Source organism: Vanessa cardui, chromosome 19, assembly GCF_905220365.1.
Source record: "Vanessa cardui chromosome 19, ilVanCard2.1, whole genome shotgun sequence".
NCBI lineage: Eukaryota > Metazoa > Arthropoda > Insecta > Lepidoptera > Nymphalidae > Vanessa > Vanessa cardui.
In genome coordinates, this window is record NC_061141.1 from 12,766,878 (window position 1) to 12,784,863 (window position 17,986).

Sequence of the window (17,986 nt, forward strand, 5' to 3'; positions counted from 1 at the left end):
TTGACATCAACAAAGAATTTCAGTTGTTTCAACTAAATCCATCGATTCCCCATTGATAAGTAGGTACATCGGATTTTACATTTTGCACGTTTGGTGTGCTAAATTTTACAATTTTAGTTTTTCCATTATTCAGCCTGAGATTATTTACTCTAAACCAGTATACTATCAGAGATAGCATTGTTAACATCGTCACTGTTTCCTTTTCATTTTAATATTAAACAATATTATTAAATATTATTTACATCTATACTATACTCGTAGCTTTAATGCCTTTAGACTGTGGAAACACTGTATTACACATTTTTAATTTGAAATATCTTCGAAAATAATTATTTATATTATATGCTGTAAAATAAAATGAATTCAAGGTACTTAACTGGATTAATGTTGTAATGCTTAAAATCACAATAAGCTGTTATTTCTCGTAAAAAGTAAATGATACTCTAAAAATTTACCTGTAATTATTAGCTTAGCAATTATAGCGTACACTGTCAAACTGAATTCTATCGCCTTGCACCGTCAGGCGTAATTCAATCACAAATTGCGTTATTTTAGATAATTTTTTATTAAAAGTCAATATTCATAAAGTAGATGTATATAAAAATTAATTGCAGGACAGAATTTAAAAGCCACTTCAATTATTTAATGTTTGTTCTTGTAAATATTATCCCACCAAAAACATTAAATGTAAAAAAAACTGCCAAGTCTCTCGATGCAGTCTTTTCATCGTAAAAATGTTTGAGATCTCATAAAAGCCAAGTCATATTCAAATTTTTTTGTAGTTATAAATGAACATTTAGTAATTGTATTAACAGTTTTCTTTATAAGTATTATAATTATATAGTATATACACAATATAATTATTATAGTGACTTGGCAACGAGCACAAGAAGAAACAAATAAAACGGCATATTTGGAGGAGTTGAAAGTTACACACACCGCATGCGTAAACATTAATATAAGATCTCAAAACTTTTTACGATGGAAAGACTGCATCAAGAGACTTGGCATTTTTTTACATTTAATGTTTTTGGTGGAATCTCATTTAGTTTTTGTAAGTGTATTTCTTTCTTTTTTTTAGATGACCTCATAATTTCTCGGACTTTAGCTACTGCTTTGCTTAGAACCCATTCTCTATATCCATCTCTTTTGTTTCTTCTCTGAGTCCTCGTTACTTCTAAGGTAGACAAGTCTGGGCAGTATATACTTCGGAGTCGATTATATTTAGCTATTACTGTCTCCTGACCTTTGATACTACTAAAATTAACATTTATTAAATGTTATCCACCCAAACTAGTCACAAAACAAAAGGATCAAGCAGGTTGGAAAGGGCTTGATCAGAAGGGTCAAATGGAAGAAGCTGGTACTGGGGAGCACCCACACAAGGGTGAGAACAGTATCCCATGTGCCGACGTGATGGGCCCACGTGAAATATGCGGCTAAAATAATGCGGCTATCGGAATGTTCTAAAATGTGGAAATACGACAATACGTAATTTTTTAGCGGTTATCGCGCAAATTGGCCTCTTCTTGTGGTTGAAGTGGGCTAAGTTTAGCCGGCCCCAGTCCGAGACTTTGTTTACTGAAGACATGATTTCAGACACAATTTGTTCCGGTTTTCTTCGACTTTTCCGTATTGTGTATGAGATATCTACGGTGTCCCCTCTGCATAACAGTGAATTTTACAGATTTGCAACAAGTCATTGATATGCAGAAAAAACAGAGTGGGTGATAGAACGCAGGCTTGTGGAACACCAGCATTGAAGCATTTTATATCAGAGCATGCACCATATTACGACTTTAATGCTCTGATCTGCCAAAAAGCTGGTGATCTAATTGCATAATTCCCGGGAAGCCCGTAGAAAGGGAGCTCCGAACATCCCATGCAAGAATTGGAACGGTATTTTTTCTCTTGTTGAATATTTTTTTTTATGTATTTAAGACATAAAAAGACTTAATGTAGATAAAAAAAATAAGGAATATAAAGAAATTGCAACAATAAATTGCAATTTATAGTTTCTTGTATAATAATATGGGTATTGTTTTATTCAGTGAATACTAAACACGACTGACGATGTCACTTTGACAAAGCAAAAGGTGAAAAAGAGCAAAAGACAGCTGTTTTGATTTGTCAAAAACACCGCGTAAAGCATGGAGTAGATCACCCCAGTATACAAACGTATTTTTTTAGTTAAAAACAATTTAAATATATCTAAACATCATGTTTGCCAAACCATATAAGTTGAAATCTAACAACACTTTAAAAAATTCTGAAAAGTGAGTACGTAAATGTCATCCTCATTAAAATATACGAATATACCTAAAATTTCACTTACTTTCCAGGAAATATCTTGTGCAACGTATACAGAATGAGTTTCCAAAGGCTACAGAGGAAAAAGTCAAAGAATTAGTACCTATAAAATCTAATAGTAGTTGTATGAAATTGATTCTACACTCGGGTGATACTGTCGGCGTGTATGTAGTTGACGGAGTACCAATGATGATAGATCTCGGAGAGAAATTGGTACCAACCGTATGTGCACTATGGAAAGTTAATGATTTAATTCCTGTAATCAGTATACATTCACCGGTGCTAAGTAAGGTAGCGTAAATAATAATAACTAGCATTATTCCAAATTCAAGCATAACATATCCCAAAATTGCTTAACAAAATATTTTTAGGTACAAGGTGGTGCACCATTATATGCCCCAGGAGTAGTGACTGATAGTGCAAAGTTCCCCCAGTTTCCCCGTGGAGCTGTGATAGCTGCTTGCACCACGGATAATGGAGCAGCTGGAATTATAGGCCGTGCTGTTATATCCTCTGCTGATTTACTGATAGCTACTATGTATACATTTCTCCTATTATAGTTTGAATAAAAATTATTTTTGGTAATTGTTAGCAATAATATGCTTATCTAGTGGTTAAATGAATATGCTTTTTGTTCATGCTTTTCTGTTTAACCTAAAGGTTGACTGGCAGATAGAGCCTTCAGGCATTAAGTCCGCCTTTTGTACCATAAACTTTGTGGTAATCAATAAAGTATTTAAAAAAAGTGTTGTTTCTAAATTTCTAGTAAATTTATTAAATTAATAATCATTTTATAAATCAGTATGTTGATGATCGTTGTATTTACACTACACACACTAAATTTTACAAATATTTTCAGGGGTGTATGTCTTGAAACTTACCATGTGTTTGGAGATCTGTTGTGCAAAGATACCAAGTTCTCAAAGATTACAAGGCCTAAACTAGACCCATCAGTTTATGACATAACTGAGGCCATATCTGCAGACATTAGCCAGGTATAAAATATTTAATATAACAAAAACATCATTTTAAACCTACTAATTGATGATAAAGCAAGATAATATGTACACCATTGTGTTATTAACTATCTATTCTTATTATTTTATTGACCTCTAAATTTATATAAAAAAACTGCTTTTAGTTGCAAATACAACCAGTTAGGGAAGAATGGCCAAGTCTAGTAAAGGAGCCGGTTGCAGTTACTAATGAACCAAAAGTAATACCAGATGCTGAGCAAGACGTGCAAGTTGAGTCAACATCACTTCAAGAAGAACAAGATATTAATGATTCTGTAGCTACAGGTCAGAACACTCTCTTAATAAAACAACTTATTTTATTTTTAAATGCATAATTGGTATTATCCATTATCACATTAAATATTTTATGGATATTAATTTACAACTTATACAATAAAAATTAATTTATGAAGATTTATAAACACACTGCATCTTTCTTTCATTTTTACTTTGTGTTTAGCATGTTCTGAAGAAGAAGAAGACGAAATACCTGCAGACATGGATGGTTTATTGCGCTGGTGCCTTCTGTCTTTTCTGAAACGAGAGGGCAAGCATATAGAACTCCCGCTTAAAACTAACCTGCTCTATAAGTGAGTAAATTAAATCAAATATTTAAAAGTAATTGAAAAAGATCTCAAATTCACGTCAACCAATTTTGAAGATTATTTTTTTATTGGAGAGGATACTTCAAGGGTAGTTTGTTGAAAGTTTGGTTAGGTTCTGAGCATCCAAAGTAACGGAACTCTTCAATTCTGAGGACCATGTTAGCGATACTTGGCAGAATCTACTTAATCGTAAGTCGTCAATCGACATTAGCTGCATTACAAATATTTACCATTCCTTCAACACCAATGCTCGACCAACCTTGGAAACTAAAAATCCTTCCTTTGTAATTATACTGAGTGACTCTTCGAACTGGAACACAACAATACTGAATAGTGTTGTTTAGATGTAGAATAAGTCATATTTGGTACTTTCCAAGATGGGTTCCTAAAACAAAATCGATATACCTATTATTACTTAGATCTAATTTTTAGAATTAATATAGCATGAAGTGTTTCCATAAAATATGTACTGATCAAATTTGCTATACATTTTTGTTAATGACTATAAGGTCAGATCTATTATCATATTAAATCAGATACAAAAAAACTTCAAGGTAAGATTTTTTTCTATGATTATTTATCTGTATAATTATAATTTAATTTTAGATTGACTATTAGAGACTATCTGATCTGAGATCTATTGTGTCATAATGATAGTACAACTAGTTTCTACAATTTCCATATTTATTACATTAAGTTTTATAAGAGGTTTTTACTTATAGTTAATACATTTATTTCAGAAATCACCTTATGCCATACTGTCCATCGGATAGAACATTGGATGTAAAAAAGTCAACCTACAAGAAAATGGGAAAATTCCTTGAAGCCATGGAAAGGGTAATATCATTGCCCTAATTAATTACATAGTATCACTTTAGTTTATAGTGTTAGGAATATGTCAAACCAGTAAAAGGTAGTATCTTGTCTGTGTCAAGATCAATAGTTAGCTTATTTTAAATCATGTACCAAAATTATTTTTGTTTCTCTTTTATTGTTCTCATGATGTATGAATAGATATATTTATTAGTATTATAACCCAAAGAGCAGTTTCTATCACGTAAGTATGTGCATGTGTACACAGGAGTATGGCTGAAAGTACATGATACAACACAAATTAGACTAATATCTTTGGAATACTTTCGTCCGTGGGTTGGTTACTTCTACGGTTGGGTTGGTTTTCTTATACGGTCGGGTTATTAAGACACTTAAATTCCAATTGATAGATAATAATTTACAGATTTATTATGTCACCAAATTTTTTTTACTCGCTGGAAAAACGCATTACGCATTTCCCCCACGTGATGGAAAGTAGGGGGGGGGGCTCCCCGGAGCCCTGGACGCCGAGTGCGCCCAAGTACGCGGGTTTACCCACTAAAAAACCAGCGGTACCCTCACCGTCTTTCGGCGGACGCCTCGGGATCGCTTACGCATGCTACCGTGATGTTTATTATGTCACCATAGATATAAGCCGCTTAATAAGTATTTTTTTTATCGAGCTTCCACGCTGACCACGAGTTAAGACTAAATAAATTATCTACAAAAAGCAAGCATCAGATTTGAAAAAAGTTCCTTAAATAAAATGTATGTGTTCAAGGAAGGCCTGATCCAAGTGCGCGAGGTGGACAAGGGCGTGGACGCACTGGTGGCGCTGCAGCTCGCGCACCCGCTCGTGCGGCACCACCGCGCGCCCGCCCGGCCCCCCGCCGGGCCCCCCGCCGGGCCCCCCGCCGGGGCCCCGCAGGCCCCCGCGCCACCGCGCGTCAGAGAGCTGCACTGCGTCACTGCGCACGTCGCAGAAATCTTCGCGCCGCTCAAGTATGTTTCAACCGTGTTCTTTGCCTTTAAAGTATTGATAATATTTTTGGAAGACGGAGAGTGCGTAGTATATTCCTCTACGAATACGAATAAATGGATCGGGACTTTACTTGTATGTTACTTATAACAATGGTATTTTGGATGAAAATATTATCGTTAAGTCCCATCGAAAACTACATAGATAGATTACGATTTATTTATTTAGTAGTCAGTAAGGTGGCCAGGCCAAGTAGTGTCACAGTGTTAATTATCTTCCCACTTGCGATATAGAGAAACTATTTTCAAACTTCTAAGTAAACTTATAAGTGGTATTCAAAAGGCCTAAGTCTGAGACCTTCAAACCACTATTTGACTTTCATCTATATCGAAATGTTATGTATGGGAATCGAAAATATTGTCAGACGTTCTTGTTGCGAAGTTTTACGCGATTTATAGTGTGTATATAATAGCGCCTTCCCGGAAGAACTAGAGTCTCAGCTATTAGAATCAGGGCAATAGTGCTGTGCGGATAGCGTTGATGAAATGGTCGTCGGTGTATCAATCAATCAAAATAAACTTTATTCAAGTAGGCTTTTATAAGCACTTTTGAATCGTCATTTTACAATTAAGTGAAGCTACCACCGGTTCGGAAAGTAGATTCTACCGAGAAGAACCGGCAAGAAACTCAGTAGTCACTCTTTTTTAACATTTAAAAAATACAACGTCATGTTAATTAAATACAATTATTTCAATGTATCCTGCTTGGAAGTCAACAGGTATTAACTCCACGCTTTTTTATCATCTACAAAATCTTGTATCGAATAGTATGCTTTTTCTACCAATGTATTTTTAACAAACGATTTGAATTAACTAAACGGCAAAGTTAAAAATTTCTGCGGAATTTTATAATAGAAACGGATACCTTGCCCCAAGAAGGATCCATTGACTTTGCGGAGTCGGAAACTTGGCGTTATAAGTTTATCCTTACGTGGTGGCATATCCGTATGGCGGCACTTGGCTCGTGTGTATAACGCGTGGTGCGCAGGAAGGGCACGGCGCTGTCGGCGGGGGAGGTGCGCGCGGCGCTGGCGCGCTACGCGGCGGCGCGCGGGCTGGCGGCGCGCGGGGCCGTCGCGCTCGACGCCGCGCTCGCCAAGGTCGCCGCCCGCCAGCCGCAGGTACCGACGCTCTTGTCGTCTAGCCGTATTATAGGTTAACCTGATCTCGAAAGCGAAACTTAAAAGGAATTGATCGGCAGATATGTAAGTCTGAGATCACTATTAAAGATAAAAAACCAAATTAAAAATTTCAGAAACCCCCGCCACAAAAAAATAAGCTACCTTTAAAAAGTAAAAAATAATAAAAGAAAATTAATCCTAAAGTACCTATATGCATAAGTATGTATTAATATTTAAAAAAAGCTCCGCGTTGGGGGACCGCTCCTAATTAATTAGTGTTACATGCTTACCTATCTCATCTTTTATCTAGCACTTATTATTATTTTGTACAATAGCGCTCGGTCCCCCAACGCGAAGTTTTTTTTTTAATTCATTCGTTCGGGAGCTATGATGCCACATACAGACAGACACACAGACAGACAGACAGACACGTCAAACTTATAACACCCCTCTTTTTGCGTCGGGGGTTAAAAATATAACTCGCATGAATTCTTAATTCCCGTTTTTTTTTAACTGTATCTTTCGTGGTTGCCTATTTTACCAGGAGCTCATGAAGTGGGAAGAACTGATGTCGACCGTGTTGGGGCGTATGACACCCAGCACGGAGATGTCCTTCCCCGACGGAACCGTGAAACTCACCAAGTCGCGCCTCGAACCGATCAAGATGCAAGTCGTAACGAGAAGCGGGAATAAAAAGGTCAACTTTTATTTATTTATGTCCAGAATGTATCACTTTATATCATTGTCTCTGGTTGGCTTTTTTATATATTCGCTAGCAGGACCAACAGTGGGCTGTCCCTCTCGGGGATTCTGTGGCAATGATTAGTGTAGTGTGTAAATAGTAACTGAACGATACATATAAAACTTGAATTTGTACTGCAGAACATTGTTAAAACATTTGATGAAATTGAAATACAAGAATTATTAATATTATTTTCGCTTGAAACGAACAAATACATCGAAATGATAATATGATTGCACTTTTGCTACAGGTGACGCTGGTGTCCAACCTGGAGGCGTTCGGGTTCGAGCTGCCGTCGCTGGCGCACGCGAGCCAGCTGCGCGTGGGCGCGGCGTGCGGCGTCACGCGCTCGCCCGCCGCGCGCGCCGACCAGCTGCTGCTGCAGGGCGACCAGGTACCGCCGCGCAATACCTCCCTCAAGATATACCTAAAGCCCGCCACTGATAATACTAGTCCTATTTACAAAACGAGCCTATTACTGTAAGAATTAATTGCAATCTCTATGACACTAATTAACTTAATACTTAAAGCATCATCATGATGAAGCCCGCCACTGAAAATACTAGCCTTATTTACAAAACGAGCCTATTACTGTCAGAATTAATTGCAATCTCTATGACACTAATTAACTTAATACTTAAAGCATCATCATGATGAAGCCCGCCACTGAAAATACTAGCCTTATTTACAAAACGAGCCTATTACTGTCAGAATTAATTGCTATCTCTATGACACTAATAAACTTTTTTATTCTTCCAGACTCATTTTGTAGCAAAACTCTTAATTGAGGAGTATGGTCTGCCCAAGAAATTTGTAGAAGGAGCAGACAAAGCCTTGAACAAGAAGAAGTAAATGTTATGTGTTTGTCTCGGATGTAATCTTATATATGATGTTATAAAATAAAATTGTCCAAATTTTTCCTAGCTACTTAATTTCATTTAATTAAACCTTTTTATCTTAAATACACAAGAATCTTATAATATTCTATAAATTTACTGGAATTAATTTTCATACACACAAATATGTTAAAACTAACTTACAGCTATATAAATTTGATTTGAGACCTAAGAACATTTTTAAATTCACTTAATAATAATATAATTCTAGGTTAATAGAGGTGGAAGACAAAAGACTAAGAATCGATTCTTCATAGAAATGTTTTCAGTGTTGGTGACCTAACATTATAATTTCCTTTTTCTTCTATATACAATATTATTTTAATATCTAAAACATACATTGTTTTTCTTTATAAAAATGTCATAAAAATATAAAAAATATATTGTATGTAACAACATTTGAATAATGTCACTATACTAAGTAAGGGTGGGTTTGTGTCCGTATCATTCTTATATACAAAAATAAAACAATATAAATCACATAATTGGTTTGTTCCAATATTTTCATGGAACTAGTATGAAGGAAGCATGCTACAATAACAAAAAAAAACACCACAACCAAAGGAACTTACTGCAATAATACATTTACAAACTAATCTCAACTCCAATTTCAAATAATTATTATGTATAAAATTGTATTGATCATTATAGTAAGTAAGTATGCTTATCGAAAATCATTTTTAGAGTAAGTAAAAAAAATTACACTTTAGTTGTTGTTTTAAATTTAAAAGGAGTCTTGAATGGAAGCAAGGACTTTCTCTTGGACTTCTTAAGATCTGGTGGAATGGTAGGCGTCTGCATATAGGTACTTTTATTACTATTGGAATGATTTTTTTGCTCACTGCTATCACTCTCAACCACCTTCCGAGATTCAGGACCAAACATGCTTCTTGAACTCCTCAAAGAAGTTTTGGAGAGATTGGAACCCTTGGAAGATAGACTACTTTTTGATGGAGTCTTCTTTATAGTACTGTTTGTAATATCAGTAAACACCTTACTTGTTAACTTGGCTTGCTTTGAAGGGGAGGATGAGGAATGATGCATGGCAGCTCTCTTTTCAGAAGTTAACTTTTCCAAGTCTAAATATTTGAACTTGGAAATATCCTTCAGCACTTTAGTGTCTTTTCTTGGTACCTGATACCCCTCACTGTCTACATTCTCCAACTCATAAAACGTGAGAGTTACACTTTCATCACTTTCAACAAAAGGGTTGCTGGCTGTAAAATGAACTTTCTTAGTTGAGATATCAGGAAATATATTCCTCACAGGCATGTTCTCCTTGGTTATTTTTGCAGCTGTAACAATCATGCTACTGTCTCCATTATCTGCAGATAATGAGCTGTCTAAGTCTTCATAGGCATAGCTCTTTCTCCTAGCTTTGGTTCGCACTGAACTAGATCTTCTGTGGTGTCTACGAGACACCCAGTTATTCTTCACCTCCTCAGTAAGAGGGTTAAACACTGGAGGCAAAGTTATTCCATTACTTTTAAAGTCACTTGTTTCGTTTGAGTCATCCAGAGATATGACTTTGGTCATGGGACTATTTATTATTTCTTTAGCTATTAAGTTTCTCTCCCTCTTGTTTAAAGATTCTTCCCTTTCTCTGAGTGCCATTAGACGAGACATCCATTGTTGACTGAGAGTCTCTTCTGACACCAATTGTGGACGATTATACATTTCAAGTGCTTCACTGTATGGCTTTCTACTTCTTGGCACAAAACCTGGCAGGTCTAGGGCTAAAGCAGCTATTGTTGGAGATAAGGGTTCCGGAAGACAATCATCTTTCTCATTTGTCCAGTTTGGACAGACATTGCAATATATTGGGCTGTCATGATTAATGTGTGTTCTAGGAGGAGGTTCTATAATCCTGCACTGCTCAACTGCCTTCTCTGAATCGCATTTATTTAAACTTGATGTTAAGATGGAGCTCTCTGCTGACACAAGGATGTCTGACATAAATACTGGACATGAAAAAGTGTCTGTGTTTGCAAGGATCGTAGGATGATAGAGGACCACGTCTGGACGTATGTTGGCGTTCTTAACGTCGGATATTAAACATATGACGTCTCTTAGATCGTCGCTGTAATGAAATTCTTTGATTTTATCGTCACAAGCACCAGGACGGTAACACAAGATACGTAGTAACTCACCAACCTGTTGGATAAGGTTTGATGATTGCGAATTCTCCAAAGACAACTCAAAACAATTGATGCGTAACTCGCCATTCTGGCTAACAAAAATCGACTGTGGTGTTAAACATTTTCTTAGAGCCACAAAATTTAAATTTTCTACTGTCTTACATGCTCGTGCCAGTTCCAGCAATAGGTACCAGATGAAACTTTCAGTAAAACGCTTATCGGTGGCCTTGCATAGCGCGATTAATTCTTGGACGCTCTGCCAAGAATTGTACTCAAGAACAAAGTAAAGTGTTTTCGTCGGTCCATGTAATATCGTATCGTAGTAACGTAGGAAGTTGCCAGATAGTTGTTTACTCAATATTTTCACTTCATTATCGACATTTTGAATTTGTTCGTCAGAAAACGTAGAACAATTATACGCCTTCCAAGCGAATATGTTATTTGTGACCTTGTGTTTTACTTTGTAAAATGTGCCACCGCAGAGAACGTCAAGAACTTGATAGTCCTTTAATTTTTCCGTCATTTTTGCTGTTTGATAAATGATTTATTTAAATTTTCACATTTTGCAACCGAAACAAAGCCACCAAACTTTTAAAAATGAATGACCGTTGGAAGCATAGGGATGACCACATAAAAATCGACAACTAATAGTGTAGTCACAAAAAAAATTGTTACGGTTATAAATCTTATATTATACATATTAATATTATTATTTTATTTCATAAAAATGATTTGTTGAATAAAATATTTTTAATATATTATGTTGTATTTCTCTTTAACTATATTTTAAATAACATGTTTAAAAAATGTATAATTTAAATAATAGTCCATGAGTTGTTAATGAATAAAAAAAGGAATTTATACTAAAAATTTTCATTTAATAAGAAAATTGATAATTACTTAAAGTTATCAAGCTTTAATAATATAACAGATTTCATTTTGGGTTGTTCTATGTATGTATATTATTGAGAAAGTTATTAAAACTTTTTTAAAGTATACCACATTTTTAAAAGAAATTATATTTTATTTACTATTAATAGGGAACGTGTAAATATTATATTTATGAAAATTTAGCTATTAAAACGTTAAAAAAATATAAAAGAAGGGCCACATACACTTCCATTTTATTATTAATGTCTGGATAACAATATTAAAATTTTATGTATAAATATTAATATTAATTAAAATATAAAATATTATTTTTGTGTCCATATCCCGTTTTGGTGTTACTCAAAAAAAATTATATACTTTTTGAATATAAATAAAAATTTTGATCATGGTCTTTTTAGATGAAAGTATGGAAATTACAATAATAGGGAACAAGCAAATATCATTTTCATGAAAATATTGCTATTAAAATGTGAAAGAATATAAAAGAAGATCCAATGCAAGGTTTATATTTAATATAATTTTATTTTTTAATAACAATTACGGATTAAAGTAACGTGATACGGAACGTATTTCAAAACACTAATATAGCGTTCGGTAACGTCACTCCTGTTATGACTACTTATTTGAGGTTAATGACGTATCTCAAGACTAACTTATATACGAAATTTCAACTTTTATTTCAACACAGTTGTGTGTGGCATTATATCCAAAAACGCTTAAATAAATATCTACTCATCTCTAACCAACAACAACAAAAACAACAATAGCCTGTAAATTTCTCACTGCTGAGCTAAGGCCTCCCCTTCAAGAGAAGATTTGGAACATATTCTACCAGGCTGTTCCAATCCGGGTGGGTGTAATACACATGTGGCAGAATTCGTATGAAATTAGACATATACAGGTTTCCTCATGATGTTTCCCTTCACCGCCGAGCTCCTAATATCCGGATAGGCATAAATATGTATTTACTTATTCTTAATTAGTATTCCAAAAACAAAGTTTCATGTTTCTAACATAATGAATGACGGACTTTCGTACAAACTTTCAACCCTCATTTGGGTAAAATGAGGAGTAGAACTTCCATAAATGCTTCAATATGTATTTAATTATTTCTATTTAGTATTCTAAAAATAAAGTTTCATGGATCTAACTTCAAAATAGGGATAGAATATCCAAAATGCAGAATAACTTTAGGGATAGAATATCCAAAAACGCTGAATTAGGTATCGACTTATTATTAAACAGTATCCCAAATATAAAATTTCATGTGTCTAACTTAATTCTAACGGATTTCCATGCAAACGTTTAACCTCTCTTAGTGGGTGCCTACTCAATAAATGCATCTTACTCACCAATTTTCAAGGGCCTAACTTTAGCAGTTTCAGCTCCGCGATGATGAGTCAGTCAGTCATTTTATATATATATTTTATTATATATATATATATATACTACGTTATTATTATAAGATAGGCTCCTTTTTTTGCCTAACGCATCACATCCAACAGACTTAAATGAAAGCGAAGCTTTTTTTTATTTTTTTATGACATAGGTAGCAAACGAGCAGGAGGCTCACCTGATGAAAAGTGACTACCACCGCCCATGGACATCTGCAACACCAGGGGGCTTGCAGGTGCGTTGCCGGCCTTTAAGAAAGGAGTACGCTCTTTTCTTGAAGGTCGAAAAAACCGCCGGCGGAAGCTGGTTCCACAAAGTGGTTGTGCGAGGCAGTATATGTCTAAGAAATCGCGCTGTTGTGGATTTTCGGACGTCAAGGAGGTGCGGGTGAAACTTAGAATTTTGACGAGATGTCCGAGGGTGAAATTCAAGAGCCGGGATTAATCCGAACAATTCCTCGGAACATTCCCCGTGAAAAATTCGGTAGAAGATACAGAGTGGTCCAACTTCTCTACGAAAAGCCAAAGGATCAAGGAGATCGGAAAGGGCTTGATTGTCGATAACTCGAGCCGCATTAAGTTGGATACGGTCAAATGGAAGGAACTGGTACTGGCGAGCCCACGCCCAGAGGTGAGAGCAGTACTAGGCGGAATTTGTAGCTGCGGGCGTCTACTACTTATATGTATTTAATGAATAAAATGATAGAAAAAATGCTACACATTAGTTTTATAATTAAAATTCTTAATATAGCTGCATTTCTATTTTATAATAATAATGGTAAGATAATAAAATAATGTTTACGAATCCATTATACATTTCACGGATTATTATTGCAGAAAATAAATCAAACGTTTAAAGATTAATTACTAATTTATTAGTTGGTCAAATAGATATGCTGAAAATATTACCGTTTTTTAATTCCAGTTGGTTTTCAAATTGATTGTAACGCCACGCTATATGATAAGTCGAGCCGAGTCGAACCGAGCCCAGCCAAGCCAAAGCCAATGCCACGACAGTTAGTGCTGGTGCTGTCTGCCAGCTACCCAGTCTGTTACTGACGTCAGTTCCCCTTTAACCAGGGAGAGGAGTTGATGCCCGAACCATTATTTTCGCAACGTCATTAGCTATTAGAGACTGTTGCAGATGGCAACCGAAGTAACAGAAAAGAAATGAGGGATGTCGCGACGGCAATAAATGATTTTTTTTAAATATAAAAGTTGGATACTACAAATGTATAACAATCGTTTTTATTGTTTTCGTTTCATTTTACTTCAAACTCTGACACTGTTTTACTAATGGTGTAGCAAAGTATAAAAACCGAGAAATATTTTTTTTCAAACTTGAATAGTTTGATTCGATAATAGTAATTGATACTACATACCAATTATTCAATCGATAGTCGAATCGTTATTCAAGAAATCGTTGCCTTACTTAAAAGTTCCACCTATTAAATAATTAATAACCAAGTTTAAATTACTTTGTGATGAGTAAACATAATCATTCTGAAATAGTTCAATTAGTTTGGGTGGTTATTTTAACAAGAGACAATGTTATAATATACTTAAATTTTCTACTATATTTAAAATTAATTTGGTGGAAAAGGAAAAACATGATATATCTATTGTCTCGTCATGACTCGTTCAGTTAAAGTATCGACCAAGTATTACAATTATTGAAATTTAACATCGATTTAAATAAATATGGTACATGGGACACTGTCAGTGTCTGGTTGTCACTTGTCAAATCAGTATCACTGTATCGAGCTGGTAGTCAAATCTTGGTCAAATCTTAGCTGAGATCTTGTGTATACTGTTATTGTTCCTGTTTGAAAATTTAAACCTAATAACAATTGTGCAACCCTAGATTTTCATTATTGTTAACTTTGAAGTTAAATATTGTGTGGAATATTGATGTGGACACTCGAGATGGTTTTTTATTATTATGCTAGATTAATTTAACACTTATTATATTTAATTTTCTGAATGTTATGATTTTTATATATGTATGTATATGATATATATATAGTGTTTTATTTTTCTTTAGAATTGCGCTTGTTTCATTAAAAAAATGTTATCATATGTCGAGAATATTTTAAAAAACGAAGATAAGAATTTTTTTATGTTATATATATATATATATATATATATATATATATATATATATATATATATATATATATATAAATTGTAATAATTATAACTCTAGATAAAACAAACATGCAAATCATTCCAGAAATATTCTAATTTTATATTAGAACCAGATACATTATGGAAGTAAAATAAAACAAATTCTAAAATTAAAAATGTTTATTAGTGAGTATAAGCGTGTACGCGGCACAGCTGACTAGCGGTTTCCAAATTACATATCACATGATTCCATTCTTCTTAAACACTTTCAATATAAAGCCAATTATTTTTATTTATAATATAAAAACATAAATAAACAATGCTCTCTGTTACGTACAATACTAATTGTATTATAATACTTTTTACATAAAATGGACTAAAATTTAAATAAAACATGAACATCTTTGAGTAGCCACTTTCTCGGTATTCAAAAAGTATTGTGCGAACATAAGTCCTACTTAATCTATGTCTATATACTTTTTAAATACCTACAATAAGACAATTATTTACAGTATATTTGTATATAAGAATCATTGACTAGAAACCGTGTCTGGAAATAAATATATAATAAATCCAATAATAATTTTTAATAAGTAGAGGAACATGAAACTCGCAACAATGCTTGGAATGGACAGTTTCCATCTTTGGTAACACATTTGAACATAATTCTGAATCATATTTTTGACTCAATTTTAATAAAACATTGGTTTTACGAGAGTAATTTTTCACATGGGACACCAATATTTCAAGTTTTATGTTACAACAGTTTATGGTAGTAAACCGGAGATGAGGGATCGGCGCCGGCCCCGGTCCGGCCTGCGGCTACAACTACGAGCTATCTAATATCACTTGCTTCAATCGCACTCGGATGAAGCCAAAAAAATAAAATTTACTAAAAACAACAATGGTAAAATATACTCATACAAAAACAAATGACAACCTAAATTGACTAACAGACCGAAATTTCGGATAGAAAACTTATCGGACGTAAAAATACATAATACTCGGGCGTTCTATAGATTTGTCATCGGTAACACGTGTCTACGAAAACAATAAATTCGTTTAGGGGCGAGTCTGCCGGAGACACCGGAAATTAACATAATTGAGATCATTGTCATGTTCCGTCGCGCACTGGAATTTGTGACGATCTGATGACCCTAAGGTAGTTTAATTACAATGGAGCTATTTACAGGTGCGTGTTCTCGTAGGGACTATTTATATTAGGTACAATATAACACGAGTGAGCGAAGCATGCTGACGAGCCCCGGCGGGCGCTCTCACTGCGTTGGGCTTTGCGCACTGCACACAGTGCGCCGACCGACCTGCAGTGTATCGAAGCGTAATAAGCGGTTTTACTCTCTTAATATCAATGTTGCCGTACAAAAATATCGTAACAACACCATGCAGACTCGTCGTCCTCGCCTGCAGCACTAACGATCTGCGAACTGGACTGGGGCTGCACGCTCACGCTTCGGACGCCGCCTCGTGAACTAGTTATTGGCAAGATCGATGATTGACCCCTCCGGCCGCGGTCGGCGAGGAGCAACGAAGCGAGCGACCAGTCGTCTCGCTCGCGTCAACAATCGCTAACTTATAACAATGCAACGTTACATTTATCTCTAGTGGACTAGCGGGCGCGCCTACCGCACGCCGGCCGTGCCGAGCCGCTGGTGCGCCGAGGGCGCGCGCGTGCGGCCCGACAGGCGCCGGCCCTCAGCCGCAGACTCCTTCTTGGAGACCACGTCCATGCCCTGCAAGCAAGTCGAGAAGCGCCTCGTTAGACGGAACACGCGGAACCCGTCCGAGCGGATCAGGCGATGCCTACCTTGAGTGCGGCGACGGGAGCGCGCGCGGCTGCGGCGGGGTGTGGCGCGGGGTGCGGCGCGGGGTGCGGCGCGGGGTGCGGCGCGGGGGGCGGCGCGGGCGCGGGCGGCACGTAGCGGCGCGCCGTGGGGGGCAGCGGCAAGGGGCGCAGGTCCAGCAGATTGTGCGCGCGCCGCCGCGGCTCGCTGCTGGCCAGCGCCAGCGCGCACGTGGGCCGCCGCGCGCCGCTCGCCACGGGCCGCTCGCTCAGGGGCTCGGCTCCGCTGCGGACCGAACGAGCGCGGTGAGCAATCGAGGAGGAGCGGGGGGCGGCAGGGCGGCGGGGCGGCGGGGCGGCGGGCGCTCGGCACCTGTGCTCGGGCAGCTCCCAGGCGTCGGCGTCGTCGTTGTAGCGCAGGCGCAGCACGGTGGAGCGGCCGGCCTCGGGCACGAAGCTGTCGGCCACGAGCAGGCGGCGCCGCAGCTCGGCGATGAGCGCGGCCTGCAGCGCCTCGTGCTCGCGCCGCTCTGCGTCGTGCGCCTCGCGTTGCTCGACGGCCTCCTCGCGCAGGCACGCGTACTTCGAAAGGCACTTCTTTAACCTGAAACCGGCGCGTGGGACATATCAGAGACGTTGCTACCGTCGTTATTGACAGAGTGAGATATTATTGGAGGACACCGATCAGTAGAAGATAAAACCGCGCTGCACGCGATATCAAACATTAATTTCAAAACTGACCTTTGCGTTTTATGGTCCACTTCCTGCTGCAGTGTGGTGAACGTATTAGTAACTATGGCCGTCGTCTCCTCCTCGAGGTCTATCTTCTGCTGCATCTCGACTTCCCGCTTCTTCCTCTCCGCTATCTCCATGTTTCTCTGTTCCAGTATAAGCTGGGTCTCATTGAGGTCGTTGATCAGGTCTTTGCCTCCGCCGCCCTGGACCAATCTCTCTTCGAGCGCTCTTATCTGGTGTTCGATTTCCTCGGTTTTCGTCTTCTCCTGTTCGATGGTCGACTCCGCGAGGATGTGTTCGTTCTCGATGCTCGCCGTCTCCTCTTCGGCTGCGGGGTAAGGGCGACATTAGGAACAGTG

At 37.2% G+C, this 17,986-nt stretch overlaps 3 protein-coding genes across 5 annotated transcripts in view; 1 reads left to right on the top strand and 2 right to left on the bottom strand.

Moving 5' to 3' along the window:
• The first annotated feature begins 2,093 nt into the window (after nucleotides 1–2,093).
• Nucleotides 2,094–8,566, top strand: LOC124537905 (eukaryotic translation initiation factor 2D). Its single transcript, XM_047114864.1, has 12 exons — nucleotides 2,094–2,276; nucleotides 2,343–2,601; nucleotides 2,682–2,848; nucleotides 3,170–3,305; nucleotides 3,452–3,611; nucleotides 3,787–3,916; nucleotides 4,672–4,768; nucleotides 5,526–5,746; nucleotides 6,771–6,903; nucleotides 7,448–7,600; nucleotides 7,896–8,039; nucleotides 8,405–8,566. Exons 1-12 carry the CDS (start codon nucleotides 2,221–2,223, stop codon nucleotides 8,495–8,497), a joined length of 1,749 nt encoding a protein of 582 aa, XP_046970820.1. The 5' UTR covers nucleotides 2,094–2,220; the 3' UTR covers nucleotides 8,498–8,566.
• A 50-nt stretch (nucleotides 8,567–8,616) lies between these two features.
• On the bottom strand, nucleotides 8,617–11,302 carry LOC124537904. Its single transcript, XM_047114863.1, has one exon. It carries the CDS (start codon nucleotides 11,200–11,202, stop codon nucleotides 9,241–9,243), a length of 1,962 nt encoding a protein of 653 aa, XP_046970819.1. The 5' UTR covers nucleotides 11,203–11,302; the 3' UTR covers nucleotides 8,617–9,240.
• A 3,954-nt stretch (nucleotides 11,303–15,256) lies between these two features.
• Nucleotides 15,257–17,986, bottom strand: part of LOC124537817 (kinesin-like protein Klp68D) — a 30,711-nt gene continuing 27,981 nt past the window's right edge. For all 3 annotated transcript variants that reach the window (XM_047114739.1, XM_047114738.1, XM_047114740.1), the window contains 4 exons: nucleotides 17,634–17,955; nucleotides 17,266–17,496; nucleotides 16,917–17,178; nucleotides 15,257–16,842 (listed from right to left, as the gene is read on the bottom strand). In XM_047114739.1, the coding sequence (XP_046970695.1) occupies nucleotides 16,732–16,842; nucleotides 16,917–17,178; nucleotides 17,266–17,496; nucleotides 17,634–17,955 (926 nt within the window). In that variant the 3' untranslated portion in view covers nucleotides 15,257–16,731. The remainder of the gene's footprint in view (nucleotides 16,843–16,916; nucleotides 17,179–17,265; nucleotides 17,497–17,633; nucleotides 17,956–17,986) is intronic.